The sequence below is a fragment of the Nyctibius grandis genome, chromosome 4 (assembly GCF_013368605.1).
Source record: "Nyctibius grandis isolate bNycGra1 chromosome 4, bNycGra1.pri, whole genome shotgun sequence".
Taxonomy (NCBI): Eukaryota; Metazoa; Chordata; class Aves; order Nyctibiiformes; family Nyctibiidae; genus Nyctibius; species Nyctibius grandis.
Genome location: NC_090661.1, coordinates 85,133,756 through 85,154,483, shown reverse-complemented (window position 1 = coordinate 85,154,483; position 20,728 = coordinate 85,133,756). Strand labels below are relative to the sequence as shown.

The 20,728-nt window shown below is 46.5% G+C and overlaps 1 protein-coding gene across 1 annotated transcript; it reads left to right on the top strand.

Moving 5' to 3' along the window:
- Positions 1 to 1,412: 1,412 nt before the first annotated feature.
- On the top strand, positions 1,413 to 18,341 carry DRGX (dorsal root ganglia homeobox). The gene is made up of 6 exons (XM_068399899.1): positions 1,413 to 1,446; positions 4,234 to 4,331; positions 4,604 to 4,705; positions 7,288 to 7,460; positions 7,796 to 7,908; positions 18,076 to 18,341. The coding sequence occupies exons 1-6, from the start codon at positions 1,413 to 1,415 to the stop codon at positions 18,339 to 18,341; spliced, it is 786 nt and encodes a 261-aa protein (XP_068256000.1).
- The last annotated feature ends 2,387 nt before the right edge of the window (positions 18,342 to 20,728 follow it).

The following is a 20,728-nucleotide window of genomic DNA, read 5'->3' as shown; positions in this document are numbered from 1 at the left end:
GAGCATAAATCCAGAGACCCCTCGCTGTGAACAAAATCAAACTTTGCCGTGGTACGATCGCTTGGAAAGGCAAGGCGTGTGCAGAGCGGCCCCCCAAAACCCATCCGGCGGCAATTTGCCGGCGCTTTGTCAGCGCCGGGGTCCAGGCGGCAGGGCACGGCACAGCACGGCACGGCACGGCACGAGTGGGGGACCCCGGGGCGGGGGGGGGCGGACGCCGGGGGCCGCCGAGCCCCGGAGCACCAACGCTCAGAAAATAATGGGATTTTGTTGCTGCTGTTCACATTCCTGGTGTTTGCTGAGAAATGACGGGTTTTTCTTTTCATCTTCCCCCCCCCGCTCCCCGCTCTGCATACCACGTGGGCCATTTGTAGGGCCCAATAGACCTATCCAAGTTACTCACTGTAGACAGCGCTGGAAATAATCAGATTAAGGCCAATTATGCGTGAGATTATAAAGGCAAGTGCTGAGAGGCAGAGCATGCTGTAGACAGATATAAAGACATCTGGCCACTTCCAGAACTCCACAGAGCCCTTCTGTCTCTGCAGCCAACAACTCACAGCGCCTTATTCCAGTGCAAAATACTCCCAAACCTTACTGGTGATTTTTACTTCAGTTGGGTTTAGGTATGGATTACTGTTTTTATTTGCCTTCTGGATTTTTTTATGTGACTGCATATAAATTTGAATAGTTTTTTTTTTTCTCACTGAGGACATTGGTTTCTAACCTGAACACAGCTCTCGGTGTGTTGGACGCTTTAAAAAGAAGACAGCTTTTAGGTTTTATTGCTGTTTCATTTAGGCAGAATAATTTAGATTTTTTTTTTTAAACGGTTCATTCTTAGCTATAAGCTTTTTTTTTTCTTTGTGTAATTATTTACTCCGGAAAGGAATATTTGAGATAAGTAGATAGATAAATGGATAGATAGACAGACAGATAGATGAATGAATGTATAGACGGATGGATGGATGGATAGATAGAAGAGCAAGAGTAGACAATCTGCTATTCAGGGGAAAAAAAAGAAAGAAAAACAAAGAGAAGCAACAAAGTTTTACTGATTCTGATTACTGTGCACCTACCACGGAGTTTTCTGCCTTTGGCTTTTTCAGTTCGTTGCACAGTGTTAGACCCTACTTTCTCGGCTTCCTCTGGGATGGGATATAGGATTATCAGTGAGTTTCTCTGGGTGCTTTCTTCTGGTTGTTCACCTATTCTGTTCTTTCTCTCTCTCTCGGTCTTCAGGTCGCCAGGAGAAACCTCGGCGGTGCGTGGCGGTGCCCGGCTGGGGAGCTGGTGCCGCTGCGTCGGTGCGGGGGGTTCGCGGAAGCCCCGCGCCTCGCGGGCTGGCCCCGGCCCCGGCCGCCGTCGGCCTCGCAGCGGCGGGCAGCGGGCGCCCGCCCGGCCGCAGGGCCATGTTCTACTTCCACTGCCCCCCGCAGCTAGAGGGTGAGTGTTGTCGCACAGAGACGTGTAAGTACGGAGCTGAACTTCGAGGGGTGTGTGTGTGGGGGGGTGCGCCGGGGAATGGAGGGGGAAACTGTGGTCTGACTTGCTCTGAGAGCCGGCACTTTTGACTGTGGGGGTACAGCGATGTGCTGAGATGCAGATCTATAGACACCGCTAAACATAAAAGCGCAGCATCTTTTTCCTTGAGAAAACACAACCTTATCCCCCCTCCCCGCGCCCAGCTTTCCCCTCTTGTCACAGGATGGAAAGAAGGATGGCATGATTTTTTTTTTTTTTTTAATTTGATTCCTCTTGGAAAGGCCTTGTTTTTACACCCCCACCCCCGTCATTTTGCCACCTGCCTCCCCTCTGTGGACAGCGATCCCGCAGTTGAGCCTCGGGCTACGAAAGAGATGCTTTCCTCCCCTCCCAGCACAGATGTTGGTGTCATGGCTGTAATCGGGACACTTTCAGGACGTGGTCACGCCTCCTCCCTCCAGCCAAAGGGACCGCATAAATCTTTAATGCTATTTAACAAACATTCTGCGGGAGGATGGGGAAAGATGGGGCACGACTGGAAAAAAAGCGGAAAATAAATACTTGGGAGGATGTTTTTTCTTTGTGTTATTGATCAGAGGTTTTTATTTATTTATTTTCTATGTTTCCTTTTTAAACAAAATATATGGCAGCGTCGGGATTTCCCCGTCTCACCCCCCACGTGCCCAGGGCCCTCTGCACCCGTTCCCTCCGGCCAGCGCTCGCAGTGCGGGGAGCAGCCCCGCAACTTCAGCTCCGGGCGGGCTGCCCTGCCGTGCCCGGGCAGTGCCGCCCGTCGCCGCGGCTGCACGGCGGGGGAAGCGGCCCGTCCTCGCAAAACCCCCCTGCCCACCCAATCCAGGGCCTGGCGTGGGCATCACCCGGCGAGCGAGGCGTTTTCCCCACTGTAGCGCTGCCAGGAAGCTGTGGTCCAGCGGTTTCCTCCTCCGGGGAAGGGTCATCCCCGCTTTAAGCACGGCTCCTCCAGGGCCAGCGGACCCAAGCCGGTCTGCGCATCGCCGGCTGGAAAATTGTGTCCCCTAAGTTGTCCTCGGTCTGGGCAGGGCAGCGCCGGGGCTCCCTCCGCGCCCCGCCAGCCGTCCCTGCCGCCCCCGCCGGTGCCACCGAGCGCTGGGGCGGCTTTGTTCGTTAGTTTTTGGCAGACAGCTTTGGAAGCGTGCTTTTGTTTGTTTGCTTGTTTGTTTGTTTCTGCGATGGCAGTTTGGGTCGGTGCCTGATTTTGGCGGCCTGAGCCGGCGAGGGGGGCTGCGGGCGGAGGGCGTCGTGCCGGGGCCGGCCCCTCACTCTCCTGGCCTGGGCAGCAGCGGGGCGGGGGGGTGGCCGGTCTGCCCTGCTAAAGGGTGAAACCACCCCGGCTAGAGCATCCCAACTAAAAACCAAAAATATCCCCCCCACTCCAAGGAAAGAAAAAACCAACAACACCCAAAACCTGAAGAAGCAGCAACAGAAAAGCCCTTTTCGGCCAGCGCTTTCAGTGGGTTTGAGCGCCCGGGGAGGCCCGGCGGTGCCGGGGGGAAGTGACTGGGCCCTGGGAGTCACCGGGAAAGTATTTTATTCTCTGATGAGCATCTCCCACGGCCGCAGCGAGCCGTCCGTCTGTGCGAGGACGGGGCTGGGGGCCGTGTTTATCTTCCAAGTGATGGTGCAAGATAAGCGGCGACCTCCAGTCCCTGTGCCCCGAGGCGGGGCCGTCCCGGCCCGGAGCTCTCCACCGGGCAGGTCTGCGAGCAGTGTCCTGGAGACACTCAGCAGCGCTTCTGTGGGTTTGGGCACGTTTCTGTTCCGTGTTTTTTTGTTGTTTTGGTTTAGGTTTTGGGGTTTTGTTTTGTTTTTTTTTTTTTTAACTCTGTTTTGTCAGGGAACAGAAAGGGAGCGAAGCAGTTCAGCCAGGGCACCGGTGATGTGTAACTGGCAGAGCCGCGAAGGCCGGGGGGTGGTTTGCATGCCGGCGGGCCGTCTGCCCTCTTCCAGGCTCCGACCAGGGACAAACTCCCAGTGTCCCAATCTCCCTCTCGGGCCCTTCGAACCCCCCCGTCGGGGAAGGGCAGGGGCTCCCTCCTCCAGCCCCGCTGCCGAGTCCCGGCGGCTCAGCCGTGGCCGAGCCCCGCGAGCCCTCCCGCCGCCCCCGGTGCTCGGCACTGCACGAAGTCCCGTGTTCGCCGTTCGCCTCCAGGGATGAGGGCGAGGACACGGGGGGCGTCTCGGCCGCTGCTCGGAGGGTGTGTGGGTGCGCGGGGGGAAAACTACCAGCGGCCCCAGTCCTGCTCCTTGCGGGCATGGGGGCTTCCTCTTGCGCTCCCGGCAGACTGGAAGGGCTTTTACGAGCCCGAGGTGCCGTCACCGCGCCTAGGGCAAAGCCTTGTCTCTTCGTCCTTTTAAAACACAAGTGGCCTGAAAACGACCCTTTTCTGGGGCGGGCTGCCCCTCACCCGCGGCGGGGTAAGCTCAGGTCGGCAGGACCCCCAGGTGCCGGCAGGACCCCCCGGCCCGGCCGGGTAGTCGCTGCCCGGGCGGGTCCCGCGGTGCCTCCCAGGCCGACCGAGCTGCTCGGGGCTCCGCGCCCCGCGGAGACGAGGCAGCACTCCCCGTCTGCTCCTTCCCGCTCCCGAACGGCTCCCAGCCGCCGGCCCCGTCGGGGTGGCCCCGGCTCCCAGCTTCTCTGTCCCCCGGGGCGCGGTGGGGGCTGCGACTCCGCGCCCCGCGGCCCCTAACGCGGCTCTCCACCTGCAGGCACGGCCCCCTTCGGAGGTCACTCCGCCGGCGACTTCGACGACGGGTTCCTGCGAAGGAAGCAGCGCCGCAACCGCACCACCTTCACCCTCCAGCAGGTACGAGCCTGCTCCTCTCTGCCGCCTGACCTCCACCCCGATTGCCCCTTGCCTGCTCCCTGCTTGCCTGCCCTCTGCTCGCCCTGCGCCGCCCGGCTCCCTGCCCGGCCGGCAGCCCGCAGCTTCGGGCGGCCCCGCTTTCCCCGTCCCTCGCAGACACCTCCCTGGGGCAGCTGGGCCGACGCCCTCCGAGACGGCAGCTCCCCGGCCCGCACCGCGCTGCACGCCGTGCCCTGCCCCTGACAGACGTGTGCTCTCCTCCCCTTCACCAGCTCGAGGCACTGGAAGCCGTTTTTGCTCAAACCCACTACCCCGATGTGTTCACTAGGGAAGAGCTGGCTATGAAAATCAACCTCACGGAGGCCAGGGTGCAGGTAAACATTCTGGGGAATTATTTAACTCTGGGGTATTCAAACTGGCAAACTTTTTTTTTTGACATCATGACTGCAGAGTGCACATTTGGCCAAAGAACGCAAATGAAGACGATCTGTCATTTTCATGATGCACTTTAATAACATCAACATAATGTGGAATATTAGATTAGGTTGATTAATCGGTCATTCATAATTAACTAGTGATAATGTTCTACACTAATTTGTCCGCGTCTCCAAGGTACTAAATTACATCAATGCACATCCATTTCCTTGCTTTTGGAGGGGGGGGTGTGGAGAAAAGAGCTGAGACGTGATTCTCCAAAGCAACTATGACCACTGTCAAGCAATGGGGTTAGTCAACTGCAGGGAGCCCAGCTGCCAGGAAGAAATCTTCTGCACTTCTTCAACTTTTCTCCCTTTCACCTTCTTTCTAAACACTTAATTTAGACAGCTGAAGAGCCTGCAGAGCAATTCCCGCACCTTTAATATGATCCAATAAATACCATTGGCCATGATTACTCTCTTTCCACCCCCACTCTTTTCCACCCCTTCCTTCCTTCCTTTCTTCCTTCTCCCCACTTTTTTTCCCCTTTTTATTTTTTTTTTGATCCAGGTGTTTGTTTTTCCATATCCAGGGATTAACGTTGTGTGTGTACAAGCTCTGCTAAGAACAGCAGTCCTGCAGTTGTCAGAGATGGATCCCTGTAACTCTGCAGGCATCCACCACAGAGTTGCAAGCCATTTTTTGAATGCGATTATGTATTCATTTTATTTATGGGGCTTTTCTGCATGCTGTTTTTGTATTCTTTTTATTTAGGTGCTTGGGGTTAAGACTATGCAAAGATCTAATTGTAGGAAATATAATAGCTTGCCTTTTGTTCCCTAGGGTCATGTTAGTATCTCTTAAAACCCAATGGCTGAAGAGAGATAATGGAATTCACCGCAGTAAATTGGGGATTGTAAACAAATTATTTCTCCTATAATCAGATTATGTGATCCTGATTATTAAATCTGAACATGAATCATTGGTCATATGTGGGCAAATTAAACTGATTATTATTTGGAAATGAAAATCTCCTTTTGCCACTGCATTATAGGTACTGGCTTAAAAAAAAAATAAAAAATGCCATTTTGGGTATTGGCGCCTAAAGACTGAACTGCAAATTGAGATAAATGGCACAATTATTGAGCATTCAGAAGTGGAAGATCATAACTTCTTCCTGAAAGGTGCAAGGGTGAGATAGGGGTGGTGACAATTAGATTGCTGAGAACTGGTGTGTAGCCTTGTTGTTGGCTATTATGCAAACAGACAATAGATGCAAGCATTTGTTTAGCCTGCTTTCATGCAGGGACATGGGGAAACACAGAGGATGGGAGATATGTTTACATTTATACCCCTTGCTCATTCAAATATGATTAATGTGCTATAAAGCAGAGTCTTAATCGAAGATGATGTTGTCAAACAATAACTAAATAGGGAAATAAACGACTTCATCATGCTCTTTCCTCAGAAGCAGGCAAACTGTCAGTGCAAAGTCATTAAAATATGATAATGAAAAATAGCTCAATTAAATGTTGTTATAGCTGTGACCTTCATTCAATTAAGACGCAAGAAAGTGTCTGCATTTTGCTTCGCATTTAACTGCTCTAAATTTAGAATATAGATAAAATCATTATTCAACGTTTGCTGATACATGCAATTAAAAGGCAGCTAACTAAAATGGAGTTGTAGGAGGAGAATAATAATAATAACAATCTCCCATGTACTTGAAGTCATGTATTAAAATGTGTATTTCCTGACCTCAAGAGAGACTTGGCTTTTTCCGCCTCAAATAAGGTGCTTTCAGAGCATCAGCTCCAAGGTAAATGAAAAAAAAAAGTGTTTGGACTAAAAGTTGGGGGATAAAATCAAGAACATGAATATTTGTATTGCATTACAGGGAAAAAACAAGTTTTAGAAATTGGTGTGTATTATGCTGCAGAACAATCTTCCAAAATTAGTAACTACCATCTTTTGAGTCCTCTAAATGCAGACTGCACAAACACATCAGAGGAATATCAAGAAGTATCAGTCCTCCTCAAGAAATGGGCTGGATAAGATGGCCTAATACATACCTTTTCATTTCTGACCTCTCTGATTCTAGCAGCAGCTCATTTAGAGACTTATATACATTTTCATGAGAGTGCTTACATACATACTTAAGTCCATCCCTATACAAAAGCCTTTTAGACCTATTAAAACATAGAAATCAGTGAGAATGAAATGTGTGCATAAAGGCAAACACATTTTTAAATGTTTTGCTAACTGGCACAGTAACATCAAAACTCTTTTTTATTTTATTTTTTGTTAACATGCCTTTTGCATGTCTTTAGACATTCCTGGCTTCTTTCCCAGACACAGAAATATTCCAAATACAAATGTAATCCTAAAACTCAACTAGAATAACAATGTGGACACAAAATAAGAGGAAGTTTTAGCCAAGCTTCTAAATGACTGATTTTGCTACAGTAACAATTTCAAATTTCCTTGCTTTGCATTTGGCTAAACACGGTATTCAGCCTGGATTGCTCTCCTGCTCCAGGTGTGGTTCCAAAACCGAAGAGCTAAATGGAGGAAAACAGAGAGGGGTGCCTCCGACCAAGAGGGCTCTAAGGAAACAATGGCTGAGGTGACACCTCCTGCGAGGAATTTAAATTCCCCTTCTCCAGCAGATCAAACCAGGAATAAAAAAGAGAGTCTGGAGATCCAGCAGAGGTAAGAGTAATACATGTTATCGCCTGCCTCTCTTTGGGGCAAGCATGCATCATACGTATGTACATACATACAGGCTTGCCTGCTGCTAAGCCTTGACCTGCACAGTACCATCTTCAGGTACAGCCCAAATCATTAGAAGATGAGCTCTCTCTCTTGTAACTCACTGCTCCCCATGGAGATGTTGAGAAGCTGTTGGCTATGGGAGGCTAATGTTATCCAGGCTTGGTCCCATCTAGTGGGGCACTGAGACACCAACGTGTTTGTGTGCATGCACATATGCTGTCTTTGGAATCAGTTAGTTCTGGTTTTGTAAGTTGTTTTCTCTTCTCCATCAGCCTGAGTCGAGCAGTGGGTCCTACAGGACCTTTCTTCCCTTCCTGCCTGCCAGGGACTCTTCTCAACACAGCCACCTATGCCCAAGCTTTATCCCATGTTGCCTCTCTAAAAGGTAAGTGACTTCGTTTAACTTCAAGGATAAGCTCAAAGAGCAGCTCTTTTGAGCTAAGCAGCGTGCTCCCACTTGAGCCGGTAAAGCAGCCTCTGGGAAGCAAGGGATCCTTCTTTCTGTTTTGATTGGCAGCACTTGCACTGACCGATGCTGCAGGTACAGGAGTGAGTCTCCTGTTGTAAATTGTAGCATCATTTGTGGCAAGGCTCGTTCATTTTACTCAGACAGTTTTAGCGAGGTCAGGAGCAAGAAGCTCCTGACGTCACTCTTAAGGCAGGTAGGGTTTGCTCCTTTAGTGTTTTCTTTGCATATGCTTTTTTTTTAAGAGTCGAATTTACACTAATAAATTAATTATATGCATCCTTTTGCATTATACATTACCTGGCACCGTTACTGATGCCTCATCTGCTCTTTGCATGCGGTTTCCTTTGCAGTACATCTCTGCGCAATGCCAGCCCTTTCCCTTCTTGAACAGTAGGTCCCCTCTGAGAACTTGAATAAAGCGTGTGCATGGGGACAGGGGAGGATACAAAGTAATTCCTCATTACCTGGGACCCAGGCTTCAGGAAGGGTACATCCAGTGTCCATATCCTTTTCAGTTCCCGAAAAGCAGCAGTATGCATCTTTTAAAAATAAATCACCAGCTGATCCATTAGCCGTTCCTAGTCTAACAATTTATAAGATTAAGGGTGTAAGAAGGATGAATTCGATTTATAGATTTATAGGATGTAAAACCTCATAGCACTGCCAAGCACAAAGTGGCACATACGTTTACTCTACACCCCAATATGGCGCAATAATTTGTGAGGAAAGTTTCCCAGCTTGAGACCTTCCACTAAAAGCACAAATGTCCTCTAATACCTCTCACTGTGTTCTGGCATACCTCATGCTCTTTATGAGTATTTCCAGTTAAATCAGCATTGCCAAGGTATATTCCTGAAGCAAATGCTTGGAACTGATGAGTTTTGCCTTAAGTCCAGTGTCCTGCCTCCTGTTCCGCTTTGCCTCCTGTCTTTCCAAAAAAGCTGAAGCCAGACACACCATCCAGCTACTGCTATTTTGACAGGTGTGGGACCTGTGATTTTGAATCAAGAAAAGCCACACAAGTGTGATCTGAACCCTAAAACTTACAGGATGACTGTCAACCTAAACCCTGTAAGTGAGCAGTGGCTGTTGAACTGCACAAGTCCTCTTGATCTCTGCCCTGTGACCGCGAGGTCTTGGAGCAGAGACTTTCGGCTTCTTCTGTTGGGCAGGAAGGGCCTCTCTGGAGTAGATGCACGTGAAATTCTTCAGGCAAAAAGATTGTTCATTGATAAATGTAGTCCCAGGCAGGTCGAAAGGTGTGGAAATGGGGTTGTGTTCAGTAAATAATTTCAGATGGAAGTAAGGGATGTTTTTTTTCTTAAAGTTTACATTTAAGTGTTTTCAAAATTAAATGCATAAACGCGTTGTTCTCACTTGTTTCATGTTTAAATGTAGCTAAATTTTACGAAAAATAACTCAATAAACAAAAGCTAAGAAAAACGAAATAAAAATGAATGCAAAAAAAATTGTCATGAGGGTTTTTTTAGTTTTATTTATTTGGAAGACTTCCAGATATTCTTTTCTGTGATTTTACAGCTCAGCCACTAAATTGAGAAATTAATAATTTGCTCCTTTTTGCTTGATAGCAGTTTTATAACCTAGGGGCAGAAAAAAATCCTATTCCTGAATCTCTTGTAGTAATACTTATTAGATAGTCAGTTGCCCAGGCTGAGAGGCAGTCCCCCTGAAAAACTGGTCCCAAATGTAAATATAGATTTTTTTATAATTTGTGTAGGGATGGTCAGTTATCAGATGCATGCATATTCTCTTGATGCGTGTTGTCAGTTACACCTGCAATTCATTTCTGAGATGCTGGGTTTATATTTCCTGCTTGGCACTAGAAATCTCCAGATACATGCAAGGGGACTGGGATAATGTAGTATATTTTGATTTTAAGAAATCCAGTTACAGATTTGCATATCTGCATATCCACCTACCAGGAGCTTTGTGGAGCTGCCTATGCCAGTCAGCATATTGTTATACTTGCAAGGAACTTGTAGACTGAGCTGCTGCTTTGTGGGGAAATCTTTTTCTTCCGCAGCTAGGTCTCAGTAATGCCAAATTTTGGCTTTGAGGTCAAGGGGGAAGAATTTATTGTTCTGTAAGGTCGCAAATTTGATTTACACAAGCAAAGAATAATTGTAGCATCTTTCTTGTGGTATTTACATATATCTCCTTTTTCCTTGCCTCATCTCTGCAAGTTCCTCTTTCCCTGTTTCTCCAAGAGCAATTCACCTGGACTGGGGTAGGGGCGGTACACAGCAGACCTTGAGCTTCAGTCTCGTTAGTTGGCAATTATGAGCAAGACTATCTCTAGAGGTTCTGAGTGGACCAAAAGCATCACAGGCCTGATTCGCATTGTTTTTCTTTGATATGGGAACACCAGCTGATACGGAAAAATTAATGTATTTGAGAGCACAACCAACCTCACATGTCAGTCTGGAGGAAGAGATAATGGTTGTGTGAAGGAAGGAAAGAACAGGGTGTGACACAGTGTTAATAAAACCTTTGTATGACCTTCCTCTTGCTCAGTTCAGTTTGTTTGAGTCTCCCTTCTCATTTCCCCCTTTGAGCTAGGAGCTGATTTGTACACTCCAGGCCTGTTAAAGGAGAAGTGACCCTACATTAGGTGGGCATTAGTGTGTGTCATTACGTGTCTTAATGAAGTGACCTAAGCACCTCCCTTGAGAATCTAGTTACATTTTGCAACAGAAATGTCAACAGGACCCTGTCACAGTGATTCTGAGGACATAGGACTTTATGCCACACAAAATCCCATCAAACTCAGCACAGGGCATAAAATTCTGAGTAGTTTCGTTTTTGGATTGCTTGGGTTAGGAGAAATTCAGCAAGCATTACGGTTTTCCAAGACTTTTCAAGTTTTATTGGAGAGTGAAATGACCAAGAGCTCTTCCTGGTATCTCTCTTGTGCCGACCGTGCTTTGAAACTACCAGGAATTCTTTGTGCTTTTGAAAGCAAAATAGTTGCTCCAGAATCAAAGCACCATTTCACTACCAATGGGTACATGACCCGGCTTTCTTCCGTGCAAATGTCAAATTAAATAGATAGTATTTTCACCATAGGGAGAGCAATCCTGGCCAGTAAAGGGAATCGTATTCTTCAGTAAGACTGTAAAAGCTGCCTGCAGACAAATGGGCCCTCTAAGCACATCAGATACTACTGGGAAGTCCACGTTGCTTTCTTATTCTTTGAGGAGACAAGATGTGCTTTGTTGGGCTTATGAGCCAACACATGGTTGGTGTCAGTGAGTAATATTTGACTGATGCTTTAGAAGGAGAAAATTAAAATCAATACAGTGAATAACAAGTGATGATGGTGATGTAACTAATTAATAATTATTTTATGCTCTCAGGTACTATTTTCATTCTGCCACCTGAGAGTTCTCTGTCTTCTGTAAAGAAACTAATACCTCTCTTTCTCATTCTCTGACTTTGATTGCTTGGCTCCAGACCCAGCTTTCCAAGGCTGCATAAAGTGTCTAGGGCACATGGTTCCTCGATCTAATTTGTAGTATAAAGATATAATGGTTGACAATGTAGTTGGTCTAGTAGAGACAAGAAATCTCAGGATAGGCTACCATGGGGCAGGGACCAAGCCTGCAACTTTGCTTTTGAAAAGACTGTGCAGTGCACTATAGGCTTGCCTCATGCTTTGTGTGGCAAATCTTCAACAGGCAGCACTCATCTGAACCTCACATGTACCACTTCTAGGTACAGATATTGCTGGAGCATGAGACTAGGTTTGCTCTCGCGAATGAGAAGAAAACTATTCTCCCTAATCACTATGCCCCATGAGCCCTACTGTCTCTGAAAAGGAAATTTTTTTCGCCACAAAGGGATGGTATTACCACTGCAGGGTGTTCTGTGAAGAAAGCAGGCCAGCTATACAATAGAGATCAGAATAGTAATTCAGAGCATAGGCTGTTCCAGAGAAGAGTATATTACCACTGGACAGTTTTTCTCTGTTTCTATCAAATATTCTCTGTTCAGTAATACAACAGACCTTTTCCTTCCCTTTGGTGAGTCCTCTCCCTCTCTGAAATTCAGCACATCGGAGGCTGTACTTAGTAGCAAGCATCTCATCTGTTAAGTACCATATTACCACACTACGTACTATTCTTTCAGGAAATGCAATTTCTCATTTGAAAAATTAGCATAAGATCATAATTTATGTGCTATACAGGGTTTCCTACTTCACGGTTTGAAGTTCTTCACTTGCCATAGTCAGGAAGAAGTTTGGCTCACATAGATGAAATTTCTGGTGTTTGTTACTCTGAAATTGTCCTAATTTGACAAATATGCTACTTCATTGTGGTGACTTCGACATTTCCATGATCTTCCAAGATGAATCACTTACTGTAAAACATGCATCTGCAGTCCATTTAGTAGATTTAATTGCAGACCTCAAATATGAAGGGAAAATACTTGTTTTATTTATGGGCTATATAACAATAGAGTCATCAGAAGAAGCTAGTGTTCTGTGCAGAGAGAGACCTGAAAGTACCTTCTTAATGGATGACAGCATGAATGCAATTCATTAATGTAGAAGATGTTATTAATGGGTGTAAACAAGAATCTCCGTTTTTTAGCGGAAGTGTTCTACCATTCTGGTGGCTGAGGCCAAGAGTGTGTCTGTTGCATTCCACTGAAATTTCCCCAGACCTCGTGATGAGTGCAGTGTATGAGGAGATAAATAATTACACTTGCCAGGGAATTACTTTCATAATTCACCCACAGCTCTGCTCTGTGCAAGTTATAGCTCAATTGGTTTTCACGGCACCTCCACACCACTGATAGAGAAGCAGAATTAACATTATGCACATCAAAGTGGATATTCCAGGGCACCATTGATTAGGCTCTTTTATAGTTTGTTGTTGCTGTGGTTGCTGTTGTTCATATTAGGGAGGCTTAATTGCAGTACCCAGGAAAAAAAACAGAGCAACTAGAACAGTCCATCCATTACATTTCATTTTCTATTATGGAAAGATGAAGAGTATTTGCCTGATTCCTTTGGGCAATTCCCATTGCCAAGGCTAAGAAAGAAGCATTCAAGGACCTAACTTACCCTTGAACTGGTGTGTAATGAATTGAAGCACCACTGCTTACCATAAGACTGGGGAACAGGAATCAAACTCTTGGGGTCCTTTATTTTCTCTGTCATTCTTGATTATGGACTTTTCTCGTGTAATTTAGCAAATATATCAAGTGGGTTCTATTTGGCATTTTTCCTAGTTTACCTGCCACTGTGACTTTAGAGAATTTAAAACATTTATTTAGTTTGCTGCAGATGCACAGACCTTGAGCAAATTACTTTGATTCCCATACCACAGGTCCCTGACTCTAGCACTGCCCTGCTTTGCAGGTAGATTTTTTGGTCTTTATCACAAATATTAGGGAATATACAGATATAGGAGCCCTACAAGCCATGGGAAGGAAATGGGTGCTGGCTTGTTCCTCCAGGACAAATCTTGATTAGGTTAGTGGACCTTACCTGGGCAGGGGTTCCTATTGACCCCTCTTGGAGTGACACATGCCAGCAGGATTTAGGGTCAGATTATGTTTGTGATGTGGAAAGGAAGAGTGGTAAATCGTTGCTGAGCTGACAGTATTCAAAGGACTGGTTCTGTTCTCCCAGCTCTTATGGACTTTGCCACTAGCTTTCATGCCCAAACAGGCAAGATCTTGGCTTCTGAATTATTTTTTTTTGGAACAGTACTAATAGCACAAATAAAGGAGGATTAAATCTTCCAGTTCCAGTGTTAAGTTATTTACACAAATAAGCTCCTGCTAAAGCAACTGAGCCAGATCATCAGCTCTTTGTTGTTTGCATTGCACATATAGGGTCACAAGCCAAGGAGATATGAAATTATAACACTGGGACTTTGCTCTGTGAGTGCACTTCCAGCCTCCGGGCAGCACAGGGTGCCTTCCACACTTAACCAGCTTAGGCACTAGAAGGAGGAACCGTCTAGCACAACTTTATCAGCCTTGAGGCTACCCTAAATTATACTGGGAGCGTCTGGTGCCTCTCCATTTCAGGCTTTAAGTTCATGCCTTTCTTGTTCTTCTGGACCTCCTGATTCAGAGCTCAAGAAGGTATGGATAAAGCCAATTCTGTTTTCCTTGCTTGTGCCTTAGGCTTTAATAGACACAGTGTCTTCACTATGTATGAAGAGCAAGAGGGAGCTCCCTTTGAATCACCTCTCACTGGTAAACGACATCATGAACTCGAGGTTGTTGTTGACCTTCCAGCCCTTGTGAAAGCGATTTCAGGGTTTATGAGGATTTAGAGCTCAAGTAAACTAATGTGACTACTATCAGAAGTAAACAATACTTAAATCAAGCATAATATTTTGTCTGAAAACTAAACAGCATGCATTGACAAGTGAGGATTTTAAATGGGAATTTTTCCTCACTTCCCTCCATGTCAGGTCACTGTTCAGCTGTCCACATCAAATGCTGATATGCACAAATACTGAAAGAGGAAAGGAGCTGGGGTTTTGTCTTTTGGAAAGGCTATCTATTAAATTCTTTAAACTGTTGAGTTGAAATACAAAATATATATTTTAAATACTTATGTATCAATATGGGCCCCACTCCCACCCCACTCTTCTCAGCTGAAACTGAACCTTGGAACTGCACAAAAGGGTCCACAACCAAAATTGTAGATCAAATGTCATTACAATTGAAATGTGATGTTGGCAGAGACAAGACAGAACTAATTTAATTTTTCCTGTCAGTCTCTGTAGTAGATCAATTAAACTGCCAAGTGGATCAAATATTTCAGACTGTATTTATTACATTAAGTATTTATGTTCAGGCTGAGCATTTAAAGTATGATCTCATATAGGAATACAAGGAGGTTCAGATCAATTCAGCAGAATTTGCTGTAAGTTAATGGAAATCTAATTGTGCATTTTAATTTTGTGTACAGGAGGCAGTAATTTCCTGAAAAAAAGAAAAACAGTACATTGTCCATATTGTAACAACTTGATCCAAATCCCATTAAAGTAATATCAGACTGTCATAGATGTTAGTGGAAGCTGGATCAAGATCTGGGGCAAATGGCTTAACCCTCACTGATTTTGATGGGAGCTAGGTGCCTAAACTCCTCTGAGGATCCGAAATAAGTAGCAACAATTCCTTTCTTTCCCACTGTGGACTCAGGGTTACTGCAATAATATGTAATAAACCATCGATGTCTGCCTATATGTAGTTGTCTCTTTCTTGGTGAAAGTCAGATCTGTCTTCGTCGTGGGCTGACTGATGGGCAGGTGGAGACCTTGGGCTCCTGATACTCCCATTATTTTTCTTGGATTTTGTGCCAGCAAAGTCTGATAGATTTCACTGGATTTACTACCTGCAGGCACAGGCAATTGTAAAGTAGATTGAACCTTTGTTTTACATTAAAAAGAAATAGGGCTAAATCCTACTCCCCTGTGTTCTAGCTGGACCCTGGAGCAAATTACACTTGTTACTTTGCATTTTTTTGGGGTGTGAGCTGTTGTTTACAAGTGTTTTAACCTCAGCAAAAATGAAAGGAATGGTTTATGGGTGAATTATTGCTAGAGATAGCCTAGTTTCCACCACAGGTAACTCTGCACCCTCAGGTTGCAGAGCCACTGGGTAATATCAGGTCTAATTATTAAGCAAAGAGCTTAGATTGGTGCTGAAGACTAATAAATATTTTATCCCTCTCTAGCAATGGAATGAAAATTATTCTTAGGGGATGGAGCTGATTCCTGCTCTTTTGAAAAGGGGAAAATTCTTTTCCACTTCTCCCCCACCTCCTGCTAAGCAGACAATGTCTGTGCTCGGTCCTGCATTAGCTACCGCAGACAGGCCAGCCCTCGCCTTAGCCTGGGAGATGAACAGCCACGTTCGAAAGTCTCACTCAGTTTGTGTTAGAAAGCAGCAGTGCAAAGGCAGCTGATTCACAGGCAGGCATCCATGCTGCCCCATTTCAGAGCTGAACCTTAAGTAATGCAGCTTAATAGTAGTGAAAAAACAGACTTCTGTGTGGCTTCTGCAGCTAAAGACCTGCTGCAAACTGTAGGGACTCTGAAGTGCCAATCTTCCTCTCCTCTCTCTTGTCAAAACACTGGCTGTCCATCACCCCTGAGATGGCTGCAATTCAATCAGACAAAAAATTACTTTATAAGCATGGTTGGTGGTGGCAAAAACTGTAAGTTGTGTTACTGAGTGGATTTTGTTATACACCCTCCTTCTGACTTGCTCAAAGCAACCACAGAATTCAAGATTGAGCTTCCTGTTGCTAAAAGCAAAAAATGGAGGGTTTTAGTCAAGTGCTGAAACTTGCCTGTGCAATTAATTTGAATGCCTGGACCCATGGAAATGTTGGTCTGCTGATCATATGCTCTGTCAGAGGAGTATTAAAAGAGAAAAGACTTCCCAATTACATTAATAACTTGTCCCTTGTAGGCTGTGGTTTTTAAAATGCAAAGAGTATTTTTTCCTGAACGTTACCTGCAAGCTGCTAATCTCTGACAATTGCTGTGAAGAAGTTTTGCCAACATCCTAAAAACAAACAACTGTCTGCCTTCATCCCTAGCAGATGGGTGCTGACCCGTTGCTACTGAGAACAGAAGCGTAAAAGAAAGACTACATGCTCCCCGCAGGTTATTAGTTCCAACACTTAGTCATGAGCCATTTAACTCAAATATTAACTTCAGAAATTAAAGCAAGTCCTTGGCTTGGGAAGATCAGAGGAAGACATTGCATCGTGTCAGAATGTGTGCAGCCGAGCTGTTTTCTGTTGGGAAGTAGCATATCAGCAAAGGACAGGCTTTTGCCAGGGGTGTAGAAGAGGATGTAGAGTTTGTGTGGCCTCTGAGAACCCTGGTAAAATGTTGTAACTCAATGTTTCTCACCAGAGAGCAAATGAAAGTTGTAGCTCATCCATCCCATCCTGCCTACCCTTCCTACTCTTCTGACACATTCTCCTTCATTCAATAGATGCATCTAAGCTAGGTACCAGTGTGGCTTTTTGGATGGACTGCATGTCCTGCCCAGTGATCAACCTAGACTTCCAGGTGTGCTTGTTTGGGAACTGGCCCAAGTCCCAGCATTGTCAAAGATAAGCCAGAGGAAGAGCCTGCAGTGGTCCAGCTCAGGAAGGCAGCTGGTGGAGTGAGGACTGCCTCTGGTGGTGGATTGCAGGATAGTCTTTTGGCTTAGAGGGAGAGGAATACCCATTTCACCCTCTCTCCAGTGTTTTATTTCCTGTTTGGGACAGACCATGTGTCTCAGATGACAGGATAGAGATGGTCTGGCCCATCTCTCCTGATGGGATTCTTAAGCCATGTCAGCAGCAGCAGCTTTAGGTGGCCTTGGCTCACTTTAGGAGGCTCTTCTCTTTGAGGTGTGATCCTTAAGTAGCACAGACATTGAGTGGGTGAAGGTAGAACAGACTCCTGCAGGTAGACATGATGCCAATAGTTGGCAGGGGCCCGGCCAAGGAAAAGCCTATCTCATCTTACAGTGAGATAGGAGAAGGTCATTAGTGCATTATAACCAGGATATTTTCACCTTTCTCTCTGCAGTAATCTCTCAGGTGTAGATAAGTGATGGGACCCCCACACTCACCCAACAAATGCAGCTGCCCAAATTGATCAGGCTTCAGTGTGCAGGTGGAGCGCAGGAGACACTTTCGGCATGTGGCTGATGGTAGCCACAGAGCAGCAGCTTGGTATGGGAGCAGGGGACGAGCTCAGCCTCGCTTATGGGGAAATCTCATGTGTGATCTAAACTTCACTGCTTGCTTCTGAGTCTGCTTACCCTCACTCACTCCGTTTGTCACTCTGGATGACTCACAGTGTAAGACCCTTCACAGTGGGCCTCAGCAGAACAGGATCTGGCTTTTCTAGCCTTGATCCAGAGAACATCTATTACCCACTAAAGGTCAATAGGGGAGGGGGTTTTGCCATTCAAGACCCCAACCCCACCTCTGCCCTCGCCAGATTGACTGTGGAGGGAGCAGTCAGACAGTCTCCATGACCTTCCCCATCAGTGATGGTGCCTTGTCTCCTTCCTCCCCAGGGAGCCCGCTGTGCTCGTGCTGCGTTCCAGACCCCATGGGCCTCTCCTTCCTGCCCACCTACGGCTGCCAAAGCAACCGCACTGCCAGTGTGGCCGCGCTGCGCATGAAGGCCCGGGAGCACTCGGAGGCCGTGCTCCAGTCTGCCAACCTCCTGCCCACCACCAGCAGTAGCCCCACTCCCCCTGCCAAACCCAGCCCCGAGGGCAGCCAGGACAAGCAGCCCTCTCCGGCCAAGGAGCACATGGAAGGAGAGAAGAGCGTATGAGGCCGGACTGGTGCTGGCCCCTTGGCTCAGGGCAGGGACCCACCACCGGGGCTCTGCTGTGGGGTGAACTGCAGCATAGCCGTGCCCCGGCAGGACGTCATGGGGCCACCAGGGACCTGGCAAATCTCAGAGGCGTCTTTGGCTGCCTTTCACTCACCCTTGCTTTTCTTGTGCTGCTGTAGGTTCATTCCCCTGATTTATCGGCACTATCTGTGTTTGGAAACGTTTGTGAAACTGTTTTTAGCTCCCCTCCACATCCCAGGGACACCGAAACACCCATGATCCTGGCTTGCTTCCGCACATCTCAGCTCCCCATCCCGTGTGAGATGGAGGGCTGGCAGCAGGGCAGTGCTTCCTGACTCGAGGTCCGGGGCAGGAGGGGCATCCAGGCATCATTTACCCCACCGCACACAGCAGATGTGAAGGAATATGCAGGTATATACCAGTCTGGCCTGCTGTTTTCTGATGGCAACCAAATCTATCCCAGGCAAGCCAGGTGTAAGAGAAGAAGAAAATAGACTGAAACTCTTCATAATTTTTTCCTTCTCCCTTCTGTTGCCTGAAAGTGAAACTTTCCATGGAGTAGATTACTGGGAAATTGCTGAGATCAGTTTACCTGTGAATAAAATCCTTGCACTAGTCTCTATGTGAATGTTAGTCTGTTACTCTTGCCATTCCCTGGGTTAGACATAAAAGCCACATGACTCCAGAGCAGCGTTCATAGCTTCAAACAGTAATGCTGGTATTTAATGGAAAGTGCAGTTGTGTCTAGATCTGCACAAAGCTGGGGGTATTTTAGCATCATTCTATTGGAAAGAAAGACTGGAAAACAAAATAATCCTGCATTGCAACACTGTAAATATGTCCTTGCATGTTTTGTTTTTAATAAAGAGGAAATAAAGCTTCGAAGGGTATTCCTTTATGCCATCCAAAACCAGACTATTCCATTCACTGAAGACTTCTTATAATAAATCTAGATATGAAAATGTCTTAATTATTACAGAGTGGGCACAGAGCAAAGGAGGAATTGATGCCTCAGGAAATAAAGTCTTATCTCTGACCTAGAACTCCCCAAAGCAAAGCAGACTAAGATCTGATGCTCTAGAGCGGACATTTTAATCTGGGGTGCCCCATGTTTTTTCCGTGGGAAATGCAGATACAGCTTTAAATTTAGTGACATGGATTTACTTTTCTCGGGTGCCTTTTACAGACTCCTTAGGCTTGTCCACAGACATCCCTGGAGAACAGGGTGAAACCAGTACTCTGAGACTTGACCAAGTAATGTGGAGGCCAGTGGAAGGATTCTTGTCAGCTCTGCAGGTCTTCAGAGCAGGTCCTTCATGAGAACGCTGCTAAGGTCTGTCCTAGTGCCAATGAGAGGCTCTCCATTACAGCCCTAGAAGTGGTGCTGTTTAACTCTTGGGCTGATTTTGGCACAGAACCTTGACTAGCAGAGCCTGTAGGTTTCCATTTACCAGCCCAAGTTTTTCTGCCACTCCTCATTCAGGGCTGATCCTGCACATTGTTCTGAGGACCTCCTGCAATGTGCTGAACACACACTTTTACACTGAGTTGTGTTTGGCTTCTCACAGGATCTGAGCTTGAGGATATGCTTGGAAAGGCAGTCCCAAGTAAGGCTGGCAGAAAAAAATTTTCTCTCCTACCCAAGTGACCTCAGCCCATGAATTTCACAGAATCTGGGACTTCTCTGGGGCTTGCAGGAACCTCCCGTCCCCGCTGGTGCACACCTTCCTTTCCCTGCAACAGGGCTTGGTGTCAGCGCCCATTCAAAGGGTGGAAGCCCTGGTCTTCAGGAAGTGGCTTGGCAGCACCAAGCACCTTCACTGCTTCAGGAGTGAAGGGTGCTGGGCGTCCTCTGGACACAAGCCATCAGGGAGGGCATTGCTGGGTCTGTCCTTGGATCCAAGTACAAAGAAAAGTCCAACAGTCATTAAATGGAGTCATTTTGCTTTCCTTTTGCCACAGCATGTGTTTCTTTTGGCAATCCTGAACTGTCCTAATTGCAGGAGGAACGTGCAGTAGTCTGTGATCCGCCTTTGTGTTCCAGCTTCAGGAGCTGCTCTGCTGAAGCGGAGGTGGCTTCCCCGACTGCAAATTATGGCTTAGTTTAAACAACGGCAACAACCTTTTTCTTCCACCAAAATAAGATAGAATGCTGTGTGCTTTGTTGTGGGAAGTGGTTGAAGAAGAGAGAATCACTGTTTTCTTAGTGATCTTCCCAATCATAATTTGTTTGTGGACCTCCCCCCCCAAAAAAGGCAAAAAAAATTCCACTCCAAAGAGGCAGGCCCAACTTCATTTCAATGTAATTACCTTGCATGCAGTTGAACTTCAGCCCTTCTGTACACTAACTCTTCAATCTAATT

What these genes read in the sequence shown, in the direction of transcription:
- DRGX (XM_068399899.1), top strand. Translation starts at nt 1,413, where the DNA reads ATGTTCTACTTCCACTGCCCCCCGCAGCTAGAGG. An exon ending in TCACGGAGGCCAGGGTGCAG is followed by an intron (nt 4,706 to 7,287) that starts GTAAACATTCTG and finishes CTCCTGCTCCAG; the next exon opens with GTGTGGTTCCAAAACCGAAG. An exon ending in CCATGTTGCCTCTCTAAAAG is followed by an intron (nt 7,909 to 18,075) that starts GTAAGTGACTTC and finishes CTTCCTCCCCAG; the next exon opens with GGAGCCCGCTGTGCTCGTGC.